At 44.7% G+C, this 20,920-nt stretch overlaps 1 protein-coding gene and 1 pseudogene across 2 annotated transcripts; one reads left to right on the top strand and one right to left on the bottom strand.

The window, feature by feature from the left end:
- The window catches only part of LOC139572553 (serine/threonine-protein kinase Sgk1-like), a 34,735-nt pseudogene that overhangs the window by 13,168 nt on the left and 647 nt on the right, over positions 1-20,920 (bottom strand).
- On the top strand, positions 8,656-20,879 carry LOC139573185 (tyrosine-protein phosphatase non-receptor type 3-like). 2 transcript variants are annotated; one of them, XM_071396372.1, is made up of 26 exons: positions 8,656-8,797; positions 9,866-10,832; positions 11,092-11,217; positions 11,626-11,668; positions 13,087-13,168; positions 14,474-14,518; positions 14,621-14,673; positions 14,840-14,957; positions 15,076-15,163; positions 15,253-15,341; positions 15,422-15,485; positions 15,578-15,780; positions 15,868-15,993; positions 16,101-16,253; positions 16,370-16,451; positions 16,544-16,621; positions 16,705-16,761; positions 16,862-17,018; positions 17,097-17,272; positions 17,427-17,517; positions 17,730-17,791; positions 17,867-18,013; positions 18,509-18,637; positions 19,208-19,353; positions 19,431-19,566; positions 19,702-20,879. In XM_071396372.1, the coding sequence occupies exons 2-26, from the start codon at positions 10,764-10,766 to the stop codon at positions 19,798-19,800; spliced, it is 2,619 nt and encodes an 872-aa protein (XP_071252473.1). In that variant the 5' UTR covers positions 8,656-8,797; positions 9,866-10,763; the 3' UTR covers positions 19,801-20,879. The 2 variants fall into 2 exon arrangements, with proteins under 2 accessions (XP_071252473.1, XP_071252472.1); XM_071396371.1 differs by having other exon boundaries at positions 16,352-16,451.

Here is a 20,920-nt window from a genome sequence, read left to right as displayed (position 1 = left end):
ACCCGCACGTCTGCGAGGACGAGTGGAACCACATTTGTCTTTTATAGTAATGTATTTTCTGAAGATAGAATGTTACCGGGTAATGGCGTCCCCCATTATCCAGTTTTTTCATATTCAATCCGAAGTCGGTAGAACTAATGTGCGCGTCTTTCAGGGACTCCATGGCTTTTTTAAATCCCTCTATGCTAGGGAGAAACAATCATTTTTGTTTTCATGCCACTATTCATTCATTTATTTTTCCTAAATACTCCCATACACCTTTTATTTATTATTTTTCCGAGGTAGAGCTAATCTCCTTTCCAATTAATAATTCATTTGTCACATCACTTAATTTCTCTTATCAAAGCCTACTCTTTATAGTACAGACATTATTTCGAAATACTACAGATGACTTAATGTCTTATTCTAGTACAGTACTTCAAATATCACTGTGTTTTTCCCTTTACAGATATCATTATTAATTCATTTTATCCGTTAGGTTTATGCTATTCTTATAGCTCTAATCAATTTTATGATTACATTTACATTACATTTAAGTCATTTAGCAGACTCTCTTATCCAGAGCGACTTACAAATTGGAAAGCTCATACATATTCATCCTGGTCCCCCCGTGGGAATTGAACACTCAACCCAGGCGTTGCAAGCACCATGCTCTACCAACTGAGCCACACAGGTCCACTGCCCGCTCCGTTAAGATCTCTATCTAACGTCTTACTTTTACCTTTATTTATTTATTTTGTCTATACTTTCTTATCTCTTCTCTATATTCTTATTGTTTGATCCTATGGTCAATTTACTAGTGAGTCAAGCCTCAGTATTTTTTATACCCCTCTCTGCCCTTCAGACTATTTTTTAGACCGTAGCTTCTGTAGACACAGAGTGTCTGACGGCCTGTTTTGTCCTCTTTCTTTGTTTCACCGTACGCGAATTCTTAATGTGTCCTGGATTCCACTATTTATCTTAACCAACTTAGATTCGTTTTAACGTTATAGTACAATTTCAGTTTATTGGCGATTCTGTTTTCTCTTTTGTTACCCACTTCCTATTCGTATTATACTATTCGGTTAACGCCTTTTTAAGTATTTTTATTTATTATTTGTTTTGACACCTTTTAGTTATTCTTACCGCGGTCTCTTACCATTTTATCACATCAGTGTTTTTATCCTTGCTTATAACTTATTTTACTTCGATGTTTCTTAACTTCTTTCCCTCTGCCTAATAGCAGTTAACGGCACCCATCATCAACTCTACTCTGTCACAGGAGAGCTGCGCGCTCCCTCTCCTGGACGTTCTGCCTACACACACACAACTTGTCTTTCCTTCCTAATCTTCTATTTTTACACAGATCCACTCATTTCTTACAACATTCTCATTCATCCGTTTTATTTTTCACCTGTTCATTCAATCCCTTTGTTTTTACCTCAAAACAACTTAGTCTGTCTTTATTGACTTAATTCACTTCCACCTACATAAGCCTAGACTGCTAAGATTTCTACAATATGACGAGACTACTGTCTAATCGGATCAGCTTGTCTTCATATCCTATTCACCCCCCCAATACTGATCTTTTCTTCTATTATTAGAGTAGTATTGTGGCGTGACCTACTGAATTACAAAACCCTGTTAGCTAGACAGAGCGGTTTTTTTTATTCGCAGGATTTCTTTTGCATTTGAACGCCGCACAATCGGGCTAACGTTCTTCCTGCCTTCTAAATATTCATCCGTTCAGTCCCCCGTTCTGGGGCGGTAACCATGAAATATTTATTTAACTACTAAATATTCACCAACAGACCCTTCTGCCGTGACGTGAATAACCCACCCAAGCGGACCTCTTCAAAAATGTTCCTTTTTTAAAGAGCGGTATCGTGGCTTCCTAACTACTTATTTATGCAGTTCTCTGTTATCTTTAGAGCCGTTATTCATAAGTAACCTGTCCAAGCATTCCTTCTACTAATTTTATTGAAGAGGTATCACAGGATTTTCTACCTACATTATCTGTTTTGACCGTATGAGCTGTCCCTTATTATAACCAGCCATCTCAGCCAGATGCGCAAACAACCGCATCATTTAAGCTACACATTCGAACGGTCTGATCTGAACGAGCGCATGCATGCTCACTCTACATCTAACACAAGCAAAGTTCACAGCACCTATTCACTCAGTCTCTATACATGCGCATACATTTATATTTAATACAATTCCCCAAATTACACATACATGCAAATTCATTGAATTTAAAAGTTCTTTTGTATTTACTGGTTTCATTTTAGGAAATTTGAAAGAGAGACTTACGTGGCGCTCCTCTCGCTGAGACAGTATCTCTGAAGCAATCTTACACAAACATTTCAACTATTGTAAGAACTTGCTTACCGTCCTATAGTTGGGCGGCCACCCTTGTTTGTCAGATTGTCCAAAGAACCCATCATCAGCCAAGAACGTCCCAGTCCCTATCAGCTCCTAGCAAGCTCGCCAAATTTGTCGTGGAAAATCATTTCAAATACAACGCTTATCAGAACTTGTAAATTCAAACATGCTCTTTATTACAACTGTACAGCCAACTGGCATGTCCCCGCGGAACACACCCCGCGGAACACACCCCGCGGAACACACCCCCTCAGAACTCCAGCTGTTATATTTATACACACATAGTATTATGTCCATCCCTTATGCAAATGACCTTTCTTTTCTTAAGTCTTTCACCACCATTATCTTTTAGTTCAAGCCTCCTACTTGTTCACGCCCAATAACGCTCATATCTGTTTTCAATTTGATTATAATGGTGGCTGGACCCTCTATCTTTTAGTGTGTCAGCATAATGTCTCAATTCTTTTCTTAAATGTGTCTATGTACTCTTTGTTCAGTTTACCTTTATTGGAATCAGCAGATTCTGTCCTATATGCCTCTGTGTAGAAGCAGCTGACTATGAATCTCTTTATCATTAGTGTCAGGTCAGCAGACCATGTGTCTCTTTATCCTAAGTGTCAGGTCAGCAGACCATGTGTTTCTTTATCATTAGTGTCAGGTCAGCAGACCATGTGTCTCCCTTTCATTACTGTGATCTATTTTTAATGTTCAGCCATTTTATACATCTATGTGCTGTCCTATACATCTCATTTACTCCTACAGTGTCCACATACTTTTGGTCATGTAGTGTACCTGTTATTGACAATGCTTTATAACCCCATAATAATGCATTATAGCAGTTGTCGAGAAAAGGTGTTAGGCCACCGAATTTCATTAATAGAATTCCATACAATGTCAAACTTACCAGTAAAAAATGACACAAGCCCTTTCATTTTGGCATAGAACATACTGCGCCTTGGCTGCATAACGCCCATCTGGATGAAATAATAAAGTCCAGTGAAAGGAGCGAACAAACTGAGATGTTCTTTAACTCTGGTGGCTGTGGTCTGAAGAGTTCAGCACCACTGACAGCGCGCTCTCGGCAGGCAGGCTATTTACAACAATCCCACATGTTCTCCCGTCAAAAGACCTCTCTGACTCTCTGACGTAGGCCTAATTGAGTCCAAGGCACCCCTGTAGGCTACATTATTGTGTGGGCATTGGGCTCAAGTCACTCATCCACTAAATCCTGACAGGGGCTCCCGCGCGCCCCGGGTGTACTGTCGAATCAACGTCCTATCAATGGAAAACCTTCTGTGTGCCAAAGAGTGTATCAATATTACATAATATAATAAAACAAATCATGTAATTCATTACATAATATGAGTTTTTTCCCAAAAGGCTGTATATCAATTTTCATAAATGTTGGCAAATTAACTTTTATTGTTTAAAGAACTTATGAAAGATATTGCTGTTTTTTCACTATAGATGGCATAGATGGCATCATGAGCAAGGAAAATTATGTGGATTTATTGAAGCAGCATCTCAAGACATCAGTCAGGAAGTTCTGACTGATGATCTGATCTGATCCGGAATTTTCCAAGCTGTTTAAAGGCACAGTCAACTTAGTGTATGTAAACTTCTGACCCACTGGAATTGTGATACAGTTAATGATAAGTGAAATAATCTGTCTGTAAACAATTGTTGGAAAAATGACTTGTGTCATGCACAAATTAGATGTCCTAACCGACCTAACCGACCTAACAAACTATAGTTTGTTAACAATAAATTTTTGGAGTGGTTGAAAAACGAGTTTTAATGACTCCAACCTAAGTCTATGTAAACTTCCGACTTCAACTGTTTATATATATATATATATATATATGCTTTGAATCAATACAGTAATATGAAATCTGTATGTAAATCATTTACATTTGACATTTTAGTCATTTAGCATAAGCTCTTGTCCAGAGTGACTACAGGTAGTTTATTCATCTTCAGGTAACTAGGTGAGACAACCACATATCACAGTCTACAGGATACAAACATTCCATTCCCGCTAAACAATGGATATACTGTACAGCGTTTTGCAAAAAAAATACACATTTTAATACACACCTACAATCTATGAATAAAAAAAACTGAGAAAAGTAATATTTTACACACACATGAAAAACGTGAAAAATGTATGGAGATAGAATTTTGGAAATAAACTCTTCATATGTAGCCAGAGAGAGAACTTTATGAATCAGAGAGGGGTGGGGGGAGACCAAAACAAAAGAAAATGTGTTAACATTGCCAAAGCAAGTGAAGGAGATAATAAACAAAAGTGAAATAAACAATAAAAATTAACAGTAAACATTACACTCACAAAAGTTCCAAAAGAATAAAGACATTTCAAAGACATTTATCTCTCTCTCTCTTTCTCTCTCGACCACTCTCTTTCTTTCTCTCTCTCTAATTCTCTCTCCCCCTCTATCTCTCTACCACTCCTTTTCTCTCTCTCTTTCTATTTCGCTCTCTCTTTCTCTGTCTCTCTCCTTTGTTTCTCTCTCCCCCATCTCTCTTTCTTTCTCTCTCTCTCTGTCACTAGTCTCTATATTTGGGGCAGTGGAGTTCAGGGGACAGTCAGTGCTGTTGTGTCTTGGTTACTGCAGCAGTAAGATGACACTCAGAGAGAGAGGCAGAGGAAGTTACCCCATCCTATCACCCCCCTGACAGAGAGATGGTTGGTGGGTCACCCCATTAAGAGTCAGAGGAACCGGTCTTTTCTGGTTATAACTCACCATCTTACTCTATATAACCTCTGACCTTGGTAACCTACTGGCACAGCAACTGGTGACACTACACATTGTAACACATCCGTAACCCTCCAACATCTCACAGAGAAGAAGCACTCTCTTTTGACGACACCACAACGGCCACTCTCTGGATTGGGCAAAAGGGACACACCTAACATTGGTTAGTGGAATAGAATCGGGTTTGTTAGTACTGGGCTGGAACACAAGCCTGCTGCATACACTGTAGCTCTCAATCGCTGAATTTCAGAAAATCCCTTTATGCTTACATCCATGCAATGCTGTCCATGGAGGGGAGTGAGCAGGTGTTCATGAGGGAGCAAGTGTCCATGAGGGGGAGTGAGCAGGTGTCCATGAGGGGGAGTGAGCAAGTGTCCATGGGGGGGTGTGAGCAAGTGTCCATGAAGGGGTGTGAGCAAGTGTCCATGGGGGGCGTGAGCAAGTGTCCATGACGGGACATAAGCAAGTGTCCATGGGTCAGAGTGAGCAAGTGTCCATGAAGGGGTGTGAGCAAGTGTCCATGGGGGGCGTGAGCAAGTGTCCATGGGGGTGTGTGAGCAAGTGTCCATGAGGGGGTGTGAGCAAGTGTCCATGAGGGGGTTGTGAGCAAGTGTCCATGGGGTGGTGTGAGCAAGTGTCCATGAGGGGGTGTGAGCAAGTGTCCAAGGGGGGTTGTGAGCAAGTGTCCATGGGGGGGAGTGAGCAAGTGTCCATGTGGGGGAGTGAGCAAGTGTCCATGGGGTGGCGTGAGCAAGTGTCCATGGGGGGGAGTGAGCAAGTGTCCATGTGGGGGAGTTAGCAAGTGTCCATGGGGTGGCGTGAGCAAGTGTCCATGAGGGGATGCGAGCAAGTGTCCATGAGGGGGTGTGAGCAAGTGTCCATGAGGGGGTTGTGAGCAAGTGTCCATGTGGGGGAGTGAGCAAGTGTCCATGGGGTGGCGTGAGCAAGTGTCCATGGGGGGGAGTGAGCAAGTGTCCATGAGGGGGAGTGAGCAAGTGTCCATGAGTGGGTGTGAGCAAGTGTCCATGGAGAGGGAGTGAGCAAGTGTCCATTCTCTGAAGAATGGTATGGGAAAAGAAGCCAGCCCTTTCCTACTCTTGGGCAAAGTACAGGGGTGGCCAACACAAATGTTGATTATTTTGGATTTTAAAAAACACTCCAGGCCACTCTTGAATGTCTTAAACAAGATAGAAAGTATGTTGAAATTATAATGGACCTACACTATATATTTATATAAATTATAATGGACCTCCACTATATATTTATATAAATTATAATGGACCCACACTATATATTTATATAAATTATAATGGACCTACACTATATATATATTTATATAAATTATAATGGACCTACAGTATATATTTATATAAATTATAATGGACCTACACTATATATTTATATATATTATAATGTCCCTACACTATATATTTATATAAATTATAATGGACCTACAGTATATATTTATATAAATTATAATGGACCTACACTATATATTTATATAAAATATAATGGACCTACAGTATATATTTATATAAATTATAATGGACCTACACTATATATTTATATAAAATATAATGGACCTACACTATATATTTATATAAAATATAATGGACCTACAGTATATATTTATATAAATTATAATGGACCTACACTATATATTTATATAAAATATAATGGACCTACAGTATATATTTATATAAAATATAATGGACCTACAGTATATATTTATATAAATTATAATGGACCTACACTATATATTTATATAAATTATAATGGACCTACACTATATATTTATATAAAATATAATGGACCTACAGTATATATTTATATAAATTATAATGGACCTACATTATATATTTATATAAAATATAATGGACCTCCACTATATATTTATATAAATTATAATGGACCTACACTATATATTTATATAAATTATAATGGACCTACACTATATATTTATATAAATTATAATGGACCTACACTATATATTTATATAAATTATAATGGCCCTACACTATATATTTATATAAATTATAATGGACCTACACTATATATTTATATAAATTATAATGGACCTACAGTATATATTTATATAAATTATAATGGACCTACACTATATATTTATATCAATTATAATGGACCTACACTATATATTTATATCAATTATAATGGACCTACACTATATATTTATATAAATTATAATGGACCTACACTATATATTTATATCAATTATAATGGACCTACACTATATATTTATATCAATTATAATGGACCTACACTATATATTTATATAAATTATAATGGACCTACAGTATATATTTATATAAATTATAATGGGCCTACACTATATATTTATATAAATTATAATGGACCTACACTATATATTTATATAAATTATAATGGACCTACACTATATATTTATATAAATTATAATGGGCCTACACTATATATTTATATAAATTATAATGGACCTACACTATATATTTATATAAATTATAATGGACCTACACTATATATATATATAAATTATAATGGACCTACAGTATAGATTTTCAAATAACTCTCCCTTTTCTGGCCTGCAAATTGATTTTGACAAACAAATCAGTCCCCCCAAAAATCTGTGCGGCCCTCGAACCAAAAAGTTTGCCCACCCCTGTCCTTGATTAGTTAGGATCTCCCATCACCTGGTTGTCTACACAAATTAATTCGACACGAATTGAAAGAAAATAACACCCGCTTCAGCAGTACCTCGTCTTCCCTGTAGATGGCAGCAGGACCCCAGAGAGGTTCTATGGGAGTAAATTACAGGCTGCATCTCAGGCTGTTACATATTCTGTTAGGACACAGACCGGTACATTGATAGTAATATGATTGTCTCGATCAGATAAGAAAGTCACATTTTAATTGGGGATGTAATTAGACAGGTTTCATTCTCTTCAACTGCCCTGGAATGGAAAAACTGGACATATCTGACTTTATGGATGAGTACAGATGAACGAGGAGATGAGACAATGAGATGGAGTCATTAGACTATTGCGATAAAGGAGAGGAGACAAGGAGATGACGCTGCTTTAGGAGAGGAAGCGAGCCCCTGACTGGACCATGGATGAGCCTCCTCACGGCAGGACATGTGGAAGCTATGCTGAGGCACCATTCGTTTTCTCCTATGAATAAGTAACCTAGGCTACTTCAAGGAAGGAAGGAAAGAATGATGCGTTCCCAAAGTAGTTCAATGAATAAAACCGGAGGAACTCCACTCTTTTGCGGACCTGCCAAGAACCTAGACCGAGTTTCACTTTCACATCTCTGGAAGTTGAGCTTTTTTTCAAAGTATATTCCACCCCTTGTTCTGGTGAATCAGAGTGTCACTCTACAGTTCTACGGGGCTGCGTGAACAGATTACATGATATATTCTTCCTTTGATGAAAGAATATGATCTGCTGTAGCCTACAGCGAGGGTGGTTGAGGACCAGAACACGCATCCATCAAGGCGGGAGCGCGCATTGTGAAGAGGCGGGGCACCGGGAATATCTCTTTCCGGATATTTACCGATGTTTACCTCCACCTGCCCGCGCGACGCGCCCAGTTCCAAGGTTTTTAACAGCGGTAGTATCAACGGACATGACAAAGTTCCCAAATCCAGGACTACTGAGGTATTTTAACTGATCTTCTCAAGCTAGATTGTCTGTGTTCTCATAACAATCCTCCAGGATCAACTTGATTTCTGAAGTGAAGTAACGTTAAAGTTGCTGAATGGCATGTTGAGCGTAGCAGCAGAAGAACCTATAACATTAGGCTACGTTTATGTTGGTCGTTCATAGAGCCTACTTAGTTTAAAGTCCACGTCGAGGCTGTATGTTTCAAATAACGTCCAATATACTATATGGTAGGTTTTTATTCTCCGTGTTAATCATTGCGATACACAAGTTTTATCGATAACCGAGATGACGTTGTTCACAAGTTCGCCAATGCAACCAGGAGCAAGTCTCAGGCCTAGCTGATACACTTTAAATGGGCAATGTTGTATACCAATACTGCCCACTCAACAGTCTAGACTTGGCAAAAAACTCTGTCCTAAATTTAGGCAGCTCAGTTCTAACTGGTGTTAATGTCATTATGGAAAATCAGGCGTGAGAGAGTGCTCTACTCACTGTAATGTATTCAAAGTATTCAGAGTGAGTCCAAACATTAACGTGTGTGAGAGAGGCCTACAAAAAGACCTGGCCCACTCCCCTTAGCCTACATTAACAACCACACACACAGCTGTTATTAAAAGCATGGGTTAGTGGGTTGATGCCCAGTAGAACTGGTGTGTAAACAACACTGCAGCCCGTGTGTGTGCATGTAGAGCTGAGATCAGTTCCTAGGCCTGTGAATGGACTAGCTTGTCTCTGACAATATTTAACATTCTTATCATTCAGCAGTCTACACAGGGCGGAGGAGAGAACAGGGAAAAAAAAGGACATGTTCAGACTCTGGACAGATAATAATGTTTCACCAACATACACACTGCATTACTCATTGTAGCATGATACTGCTTCACAGACACACAAATTACTCACTGGGCCTGTGTGTGTGTGTGTGAGAGAGAAGTAGAAAAGCGGCTGTTCACTGCAGACGATGTCATCCTTAGGGAGGGGCTAAACTACATGAGCAGATATCATCACAGTTTCCAGAGTCTGGAGGTGTTTCATTAAGATGTGTGTTTTATCTCTCCCCAGGTTGTGGAGATGGACTGAGGGTTGTGTCAGTGTGTGTGTGTGAGTGAGTGACGCGTAATTCAGAGTGCAAAGACACAGAGAGACATCATCGTCCCGCGTCCCATTGTAACATAGCTACGCGGCTCTGAGACCACTGTCCGCGGGGGGAACACACAGCCGTAACGGGTACCTCCCCAACCAACGCGGCTCTGAGACCACTGTCCGCGGGGGGAACACACAGCCGTAACGGATACCTCCCCTACCAACGCGGCTCTGAGACCACTGTCCGCGGGGGGAACACACAGCCGTAACGGGTACCTCCCCAACCAACGCGGCTCTGAGACCACTGTCCGCGGGGGGAACACACAGCCGTAACGGATACCTCCCCTACCAACGCGGCTCTGAGACCACTGTCCGCGGGGGGAACACACAGCCGTAACGGGTACCTCCCCAACCAACGCGGCTCTGAGACCACTGTCCGCGGGGGGAACACACAGCCGTAACGGGTACCTCCACAACCAACGCGGCTCTGAGACCACTGTCCGCGGGGGGAACACACAGCCGTAACGGGTACCTCCCCAACCAACGCGGCTCTGAGACCACTGTCCGCGGGGGGAACACACAGCCGTAACGGGTACCTCCCCAACCAACGCGGCTCTGAGACCACTGTCCGCGGGGGGAACACACAGCCGTAACGGGTACCTCCCCAACCAACGCGGCTTCGCATACGCGTCCCTCTATTGATTTGAATGTGTTGACAATTGGAGAAATAGCTTGAGCTGCATTGAAAATTACAAAAGTATGAAGGCCAATGGTCCAATATTCTAGAATACTGCTGTGCGTGCACATTTTGGACTCTGATAGACGCGTGTGTGTGTGTGTGTGTGTGTAAGAGGTTGAGTAACCCGCGGTAACAGACATGCCCAAACCTGATCTACTGTGTTTGGTTCAACTACTGGACAACACTATCCAGACCTTTACAGTCAACGTGAGTACACACAGTCCTGAGTAGAGTGGGAATGATAGACCGGGAGACTCAGATCTCAGCTTCCCATTGATCTCAACACACAACCTTGACCTGGAGAACACACTCACTAGAAAAGCTTTACCAAAACACACTGTACTGCAATATCTCACACACACACACACACACACACACACACACACACACACACACACACACACACACACACACACACACACACACTGACTGACTCCCGGTATAAGCTGTGTTTTGCGTCTCTCAGAAGCAGGATGCAGGTGAGGTTTTGCTGGAGCAGGTGTGTAATCAGCTGGGTCTGCTGGAGAGACACTTCTTCAGTCTGCAGCTACGAGACTCCAACACCACCATCGTCACTCAAACACACTCTCCTGTGAGTAGCTACACTAACACAACTCAAACACACTCTCCTGTGAGTAGCTACACTAACACAACTCAAACACACTCCTGTGAGTAGCTACACTAACACAACTCAAACACACTCTCCTGTGAGTAGCTACACTAACACAACTCAAACACACTCTCCTGTGAGTAGCTACACTAACACAACTCAAACACACTCTCCTGTGAGCAGCTACACTAACACAACTCAAACACACTCCTGTGAGTAGCTACACTAACACAACTCAAACACACTCTCCTGTGAGTAGCTACACTAACACAACTCAAACACACTCTCCTGTGAGTAGCTACACACACACACTTAGTGAATACTCTAAAACTCACACAACAGATGGTGAATGTAACATCATGTCTTTGATTAACATAGTTTGTCTTGCAGAGGTGGCTGGAGGCCAACAAACCACTGAAGAAGCAGCTGAAAGGTAAGAAACACTAAATTAGACCTTGGCCTGAGCCCAGTGACGCCCTACTGTTTAGCCTGAGCCCAGTGACGCCCTACTGTTTAGCCTGAGCCCAGTGACGCCCTACTGTTTAACCTGAGCCCAGTGACACCCTACTGTTTAGCCTGAGCCCAGTGACACCCTACTGTTTAGCCTGAGCCCAGTGACGCCCTACTGTTTAGCCTGAGCCCAGTGACGCCCTACTGTTTAGCCTGAGCCCAGTGATGCCCTACTGTTTAACCTGAGCCCAGTGACACCCTACTGTTTAGCCTGAGCCCAGTGACGCCCTACTGTTTAACCTGAGCCCAGTGACACCCTACTGTTTAACCTGAGCCCAGTGACGCCCTACTGTTTAGCCTGAGCCCAGTGACGCCCTACTGTTTAGCCTGAGCCCAGTGACGCCCTACTGTTTAGCCTGAGCCCAGTGACGCCCTACTGTTTAACCTGAGCCCAGTGTTTAGCCTGAGCCCAGTGTTTAGCCTGAGCCCAGTGTTTAACCTGAGCCCAGTGACGCCCTACTGTTTAGCCTGAGCCCAGTGACGCCCTACTGTTTAGCCTGAGCCCAGTGACGCCCTACTGTTTAGCCTGAGCCCAGTGACACCCTACTGTTTAGCCTGAGCCCAGTGACGCCCTACTGTTTAACCTGAGCCCAGTGACACCCTACTGTTTAGCCTGAGCCCAGTGACACCCTACTGTTTAGCCTGAGCCCAGTGACGCCCTACTGTTTAGCCTGAGCCCAGTGACACCCTACTGTTTAGCCTGAGCCCAGTGACGCCCTACTGTTTAGCCTGAGCCCAGTGATGCCCTACTGTTTAACCTGAGCCCAGTGACACCCTACTGTTTAGCCTGAGCCCAGTGACGCCCTACTGTTTAACCTGAGCCCAGTGACACCCTACTGTTTAACCTGAGCCCAGTGACGCCCTACTGTTTAGCCTGAGCCCAGTGACGCCCTACTGTTTAGCCTGAGCCCAGTGACACCCTACTGTTTAGCCTGAGCCCAGTGACGCCCTACTGTTTAACCTGAGCCCAGTGTTTAGCCTGAGCCCAGTGTTTAACCTGAGCCCAGTGACGCCCTACTGTTTAGCCTGAGCCCAGTGACGCCCTACTGTTTAGCCTGAGCCCAGTGACGCCCTACTGTTTAGCCTGAGCCCAGTGACGCCCTACTGTTTAGCCTGAGCCCAGTGACGCCCTACTGTTTAGCCTGAGCCCAGTGACACCCTACTGTTTAGTCCAGTGTGCATTTTGATAAATATAAGATTGAATTCTGTGGAAGGGATGAGGGGATTGTGGGGGTCATATTAAGGTCAGGGGTGACAGATTATTAAGGTCAGGGGTGACGGTCGGATTAAGGTCAGAGGTGAGGTCATTGGGCTGTGTCTAACAGCGTCTCTGACCTACAGGAGTTGTCTCTCCATTCTACCTGACCCTCCGAGTCCGATTCTTCATCTCAGACCCCAACTCTCTACAGCATGACCAGACCAGGTATGGACATGGGGAGAGATCATGGTCTCGGGATGAGGTAGCCCTGCCTGCCACTTCAAATTCACTGGAACCTTTGGCCCAATAGGGAATTTACTCTTGGTCTAATGGTCAAGAGGTTGGGTTCTCCTATGGGAGACCTGGGTTCAGAGCCCCTGTGTGTGTGTACCTGTAGATTATGTAGAGTGTGTGTGTACCTGTAGATTATGTAGAGTGTGTGTGTGTACCTGTAGATTATGGAGTGTGTGTGTACCTGTAGATTATGTAGAGTGTGTGTACCTGTAGATTATGTAGAGTGTGTGTACCTGTAGATTATGGAGTGTGTGTGTACCTGTAGATTATGTAGAGTGTGTGTGTGTACCTGTAGATTATGGAGTGTGTGTGTGTACCTGTAGATTATGGAGTGTGTGTGTACCTGTATATTATGTAGTGTGTGTACCTGTAGACTATGTAGAGTGTGTGTACCTGTAGACTATGTAGAGTGTGTGTACCTGTAGACTATGTAGAGTGTCTGTATGTGTGTACCTGTAGACTATGTAGAGTGTCTGTATGTGTGTACCTGTAGACTATGTAGAGTGTCTGTATGTGTGTACCTGTAGACTATGTAGAGTGTCTGTATGTGTGTACCTGTAGACTATGTAGTGTCTGTATGTGTGTACCTGTAGAATATGTAGAGTGTCTGTATGTGTGTACCTGTAGAATATGTAGAGTGTCTGTATGTGTGTACCTGTAGACTATGTAGAGTGTCTGTATGTGTGTACCTGTAGACTATGTAGAGTGTCTGTATGTGTGTACCTGTAGACTATGTAGAGTGTCTGTATGTGTGTACCTGTAGACTATGTAGAGTGTCTGTATGTGTGTACCTGTAGACTATGTAGAGTGTCTGTATGTGTGTACCTGTAGACTATGTTGAGAGTGTGTGTACCTGTAGACTATGTAGAGTGTGTGTGTGTGTACCTGTAGACTATGTAGTGTGTGTGTACCTGTAGACTATGTTGAGTGTGTGTGTTTACCTGTAGAGTGTGTGTGTACCTGTAGACTATTAGTGTGTCTGTGTGTGTACCTGTATACTATGTTGAGAGTGTGTGTGTGTACCTGTAGACTACTAGTGTGTGTGTACCTGTATACTATGTTGAGTGTGTGTGTGTGTACCTGTAGACTACTAGTGTGTGTGTGTGTACCTGTATACTATGTTGAGTGTGTGTGTACCTGTATACTATGTTGAGAGAGAGTGTGTGTGTGTCATTAGCTTGTACTGTACATGTGTGATTCAGATAATAAGTCTCCTCTACCATCCTGTGTCTTCAGACATATGTACTTCCTCCAGATCAGGAGTGACATCAGAGAGGGCAGGTCAGACACCACGAGCTCCCACCTACACATGCATTCCCTCTTACTCCACCTAGTGGTGTAAACAATGTGACGTTACATTGAGAAAGTGTGTGTGTCCTGCAGGTTGAAGTGTCCTCTGAGTGCAGCTGTAGTACTGGCCTCCTATGCTGTGCAGTGTAAGTTACACTCTTCTGTGGTCTTTTTAGTGTGTTGTCTGTCTGGGGGTTTAACATAATCTGTGTCACCCCCCCTCTCTCTCTCACCCCTTCTCTCTCTCTGTTTCACCCCTTCTTTTGCTCTCCCCTTCTCTCTCTTTCTCCGCTTTCTCTCTCTGTATTGTAGCTGAGCTAGGTGACTACTCCTCAGACCTTCTCCCTGGTTACCTGTCCAAAAGCCACTTCCTACCGGAGCAGGATGATGACTTCCTGTCTAGAGTGGAGGCTCTGTACCCAGGGCACAGGTACACACCCACACCCAGGCCAGGCACGTGTACAGCACCCCCCTAGCCTACTAGAGGACATGGTGGCGCTGTTGGCATAATGCTGATACCAACCTATCCTACTCATGTGCTGTTTCAGGGGGCTGAAGCAGAGTGATGCAGAGCTGTGTTTTCTCAACACAGCAAGAACTCTGGAGCTGTATGGAGTGGAGCTACACACTGCCATGGTAAGTACCTCCATATGTCTCCTTCTGACTCACCCTCGTCTTCCCTCTTCTCCCTCTCATGTTTCTATCTCTTTCTTTCTTTCTTTCAGGACTCCAACAGTTCCCCTCTATTGGTGGGATTGGCCTCAGGGGGCGTGGCTATCTTCTGTAACATGATTTGCTCCAGTTTCTTCCCCTGGTGAGCACCTGGACTTCTGATCAGACACACACACACACCGCACGCAAATACACACCCTGAGTGTGTATTGTCTCCTGCAGGGTGAACATCATCAAGATATCCTTCAAGAGGAAACGCTTCCTTATGCAGCTCAGACGCAAACATGTGAGTCCTGATTGGCTCAAAATTGTGTTCTGCTCTCATATTGGCTGACCTTAGTGTTGTCTTCATAACCTGGGTGTGTGTGTGTGTTCCAGGGGGAGACGCAGGACTGTGTGGTGAGCCTGGTCCTGCCGTGCCCCAGGGCCTGTAAGAACCTGTGGAGGTCATGTGTGGACCATCACTGCTTCTTCCACACCAACCTGGCAACCCGTAGCCCACACCACACCAACCTGGCAACCCAGATACACAACAAGCTGCTCTCACAACACTGGGCCTTGGGCAACACTAAAACAGACAGGCAAGCGTGCACACACACACACCCCCCATCATTAACACTATCTTTCTTTTACTCATCTGCACACACACACTCTCGTCTCCTCTGCAGTGGTCCAGTGTGTAAGAAAGTGATGGGTGGGATGGAGTGGAACCCAGCTCTGAGGGGATCCACCTCGTCAGAACACCTGGAGACCAAGAGCCTACCTTCTCGATCCCCCCCGCTCACACCCAACTGGTACTACCCACACCACAGCCTCACACACTGCTACAGCAGGAGATACCATGTGAGGGGTAGCTGTGACTAGGGGTAATTTCATCGTACCTTGTCTCTCTCTCTGTTAGGCGGAGTCCTCGTGTGCGTCATGGCGCCCGTAAACCCCGCCCCTCCTCAGTGGAGCTGAACAATGACCTGCGAGACGTGTCGGAGGGGGAGGATGTCTTTTACACCTACAGGGTCTCCCTCAGCAGCAGCCAGGAGGGCACGCCTACACACAGGTCAGACACACACACACACACAATTTCATACTGTGTGTGTATCAGTGTAAAGTACATTCTCATGTTGGAGTCAGTTCTGAACACAGTATCTATCTCAGTGTTTCTGGCACTCACAGCCAAGGAGGCGGATGGTCGCAGGTTGATGACATCGGCACAGGAGAGGAAGACGTTAAGGCCACCTCTCACTACCGGGACAAGGTCAGTTACCCAGACAGACAAGGGTGTGATCATGTAATTGTGATAAAGTATCTCATCTGTGTGTGCCAGACTCAGTAAACTCTGTGTTGCAGCGTGCTCTGGGGGATGGCGACCTGCTATTGGTGCAACTCGCTCCTGATCACGATGGAAAGTTTGGTTTCAATGTCAAAGTGAGTCTCCCCTTCAATTAATCACACACCTACTCTCTTACATGCAGTACCATTCCTGTATCCCTGACTGTTCCTCTTCTCAGGGTGGCGTGGACCAGAAGATGTCCCTGGCCATATCCCAGGTCAACCCTGACTCCCCTGTAAGTGACATGTTCTGGTTTATCTGTGTATATAATGCATTTGTAAACAGTACATTAGATTAATCCAATGTGATTTGACTTGTTGATGAATTGATTGTAGGCGGGGCGGGTTGAGCCAAGGTTGTTGGAAGGTGACCAGGTCGTGCTGATCAACGGTCGTGACATCTCTGAACACACGCATGACCAGGTGGTCATGTTTATAAGAGCCAGCAGAGAGTCCCACTCCAGAGAACTGGCTCTGCTTATACGACGCAAAGGTAACACACACTAGAGAGAGCAAGAGAATGGGCCTGCTAATCAGATACTGATGCAGGTAACACTGTGTGTGTGTTTAGGTCCAGGGCGTGTGGCCCCCCTGCTGCAGTTTCCCTCTGCCCTGTCTCTGACTGGCCAATCACACGGTGATCCACTGCTTCTGCCTGGCCAATCAGAACAAGGCCAGACACTTGAAGAGTCCATGAAACAACTGGAGAGGGGAATCCAGACAGGCACTCTCACCTTCCACTTCGAGGTGTGTTTTAGTTAGACAACAACACTATGAAAGGGACTTGCTTGTGTGTTAAATGTAACAGATGCACTTTGGGAATAACTTGTCAATAAGACCTGCTGTTGACAATCCAGACAGAAGAGCATGGTGAGTGATGGTGGTGATGTGTGTGTTGTAGAACCTGTACATGAGGAAGCCTGGCCTGTCAGTAGCCTGCGCTCGTCTCCCTGAGAACACAGACAAGAACAGATACAAGGACGTGCTGCCCTGTGAGTACACACACCATCTCACACACAGTTGTGTGTCCTAGTAGGAGTGACTCGACATACCAGTGCCAGTGTACCCATCTTCCCTAATGTCCTGAATGTGTGGAGCTGGAGGACATGACACTGGTGCTTTGTTTGTTGAGCTGGTACAGGGGTTTGGGTGGGTCTTGGAGGGCCCTGGTTTTGACTCCATCTCTAACTCTTTGTTCTGTCAGACGACGTCTCCAGAGTGGTACTTCAGGACCAAGAGGACTACATCAATGCAAGCCACATCACGGTCAGTACACACTGTGTTTAGTGTTGTCCTTGTTGGCTTGTGTTTGTGTATAGTCATGCTGTGTGTGTGTCTCAGGTGGTGTCCCCAGGGTCTGGTGTGTGTCTGCGCTACATTGCAGCTCAAGGACCGCTGCCTCAGACCTGCACTCACTTCTGGCAGAGTGTGTGGGAGCAACACACACACACCATCATCATGCTCACCACACTCACCGAGAGAGGACGGGTATGCACACGGACCCTCTCTCTCTTTCAAAGAGTGAAACACACATTTACTGAATGAGAATGGGTACAGCACACAGGTTTACCAAGGTCCCAGGCTCATTGTGAGTCACTGTCTGCGTCTTTGCCTGCCTGTTGCTTGGTAACCTGAAGCTCTCACTGATTGATTGTCTTGCTGATATTCCACAAGTGCCCTGGTTTATCGCACACATACACATACACATACATACATACATACATACATACATACATACATACATACATACATACATACATACATTCAGGCTGACAGTCAGTTTCCACTCATCTCCTGATGTAATATAAGTACTGGCCTTGAGAATGTCTTGAGATGTTTGGGAGAACACGGTGAGTGAAGCACTGACTCAGAAATATGAAACACAACTCAGTAAAATAACATTTCTCAGAGCTTAAAGATTACAGCCTCTATAGTAAATCAATATTAATGAATGTCAAAATTAATTGTGTGTGTGTGTCTCAGACTAAGTGCCACCAGTACTGGCCACACCCTCCTGAAGTGAGGGATTATGGGTACCTGAGGGTCAGCTGCCACTCTGAGGAATGCAACCTGGCCTACGTCACACGCCAGTTCACCCTCACACACACACAGGTAACACAAAAACATGACCTAGCTCACATAACAGGAGGTGTGTGTTCTCCACAGGAAACATTGACCAAACTATCCCCATCCAGCTCCACGTGTTTCTGCTTCCATTGGCATTGTGTTTATTTACCTTTACACCACAGAGGTTAATATAGAACATGTTCTCCTTTACAATAATAGCCTGCCAAAGAGTACACACACACAACACTACACTACTGTGCAGACCCATCTGTTCCTCTGGCTGTCAGTTAATCCCTGCATGGACCACAGGCTGGACAACACTCCTCCTCCATCTCTCCCTCTACTCTCTTCCATCTCTGCCTCTCTCCATCTTTCCTCTCTCCCTCTACTCTCTTCCTCTATCCCTCCATCTCTCCTTCATCACAGTAACTAACGCGTTACCATACCCTACACTTTTCTCAGTTTCTCTCTCCTCACATATCATCCATCTCTCCCATTACAATCACATATCCAAGTTAATTTATGAAAATATATTTTATTAGAGAGAGATGGGGGAAAAGTGTGTGTTCTCTCAGCTGTTTTCTGTCTGTTTTTCCTAAACGTGTGTGTTTCCAGCTGGGAGAGGAGCGTTCGGTGACCCACCTGCAGTATGTAGCATGGCCAGACCATGGTGTACCTGATGACCCCTCAGACTTCCTGCTGTTCATCACCTCTGTTAGAGAGAGGAGGACAGGAGACACACCACTTATGGTGCACTGCAGGTACACACACACACACACACACACACTAGGGTTACAAGATTTATAACACCTCATGTATGTTGTTGATGTAATTGCAGCGCAGGGATTGGGCGTACAGGTGTTCTCATTACCATGGAGACGGCGTTGTCGCTGTTGGAGAGCGGTCGACCTGTGTTCCCTCTGGACATCATCAGGACGCTCCGAGACCAGAGGGCCATGATGATCCAGACCACGGTACACACGCGCCTATACGTCTAACCATTCGCTACTCTCCTCCCAAGATCAGCATTGAAACCCTAATGACTATGTCTGCAACTTCCTTTGGTATGTTTGTTGTATGTGACTGGACTGTTTTTGTTTGTGTTCAAGTGTCAGTTCCGGTTTATGTGTGAGGCCATCCTGCGTGTCTACAGAGAGAGAGGAGAGCATTCTACAGCACCACCCTCAGCACTGCTAACGGACCATTAACAGGAGGATGGGGGGACAGCTAGCCCCAGCACTAGGCTAACAGGAGGATAGGGGGACAGCTAGCCACAATGCTAGGCTAACAGGAGAAGAGGACTGCTAGCCCCAGCACTAGGCTAACAGGAGAAGAGGACCGCTAGGCTGTAGCCTTAGAGAGCCATAGCATTCCACTAGCCTTAAGTGCTCGGCAACAGCTAGCCTTCTGTTGCTACAGCACATAATGAGCCATAGTGCCGAATGTGCTCAGCTAGTCCTATCCTTATGTTAGCCATAGAGCACCGCTAGCAGGGAAGGACCATGTACTATAAAGGTCTCTTTTTTATTCTTGTCTGGGACCAAAGTGCTACTGTATGAGTGACTGAAGACTGTATCTCAGTTCCTCCTGAGTGGAGGCTATATAGCCTTCCTAATGGTGGCCCGCGGCTAGTTCCACCTAAGTGGAGGCTATATAGCCTTCCTAATGGTGGCCCGCGGCTAGTTCCTCCTGAGTGGAGGCTATATAGCCTTCCTAATGGTGGCCCGCGGCTAGTTCCTCCTGAGTGGAGGCTATATAGCCTTCCTAATGGTGGCCCGCGGCTAGTTCCTCCTGAGTGGAGGCTATATAGCCTTCCTAATGGTGGCCCGCGGCTAGTTCCTCCTGAGTAGAGGCTATATAGCCTTCCTAATGGTGGCCCGCGGCTAGTTCCTCCTGAGTGGAGGCTATATAGCCTTCCTAATGGTGGCCCGCGGCTAGTTCCTCCTGAGTGGAGGCTATATAGCCTTCCTAATGGTAGCCCGCGGCTAGTTCCTCCTGAGTAGAGGCTATATAGCCTTCCTAATGGTGGCCCGCGGCTAGTTCCTCCTGAGTGGAGGCTATATAGCCTTCCTAATGGTAGCCCGTGGCTAGTTCCTCCTGAGTGGAGCCTATAGAACTAGGCCTTTTCTAGACTAGAGAGATTGACTGGTCTCTCTGTATTGTTGGGAGTGTTTAGGCTTTCGGTGGATTCACAGTAGAGACGAACACTGCCAGAGCCACCACACACTACCCCACGCTCCCACCTTCCCTAAATTATTGACACACTGAATAAACACACTGACATCTACTTGGAGCTCTTTGTTTGTTGACGTAGTTGATGGTATCTTA

The sequence above is a fragment of the Salvelinus alpinus genome, chromosome 4 (assembly GCF_045679555.1).
Source record: "Salvelinus alpinus chromosome 4, SLU_Salpinus.1, whole genome shotgun sequence".
Classification (NCBI taxonomy): Eukaryota; Metazoa; Chordata; class Actinopteri; order Salmoniformes; family Salmonidae; genus Salvelinus; species Salvelinus alpinus.
This window is presented reverse-complemented; position numbering and strand designations above follow the sequence as displayed.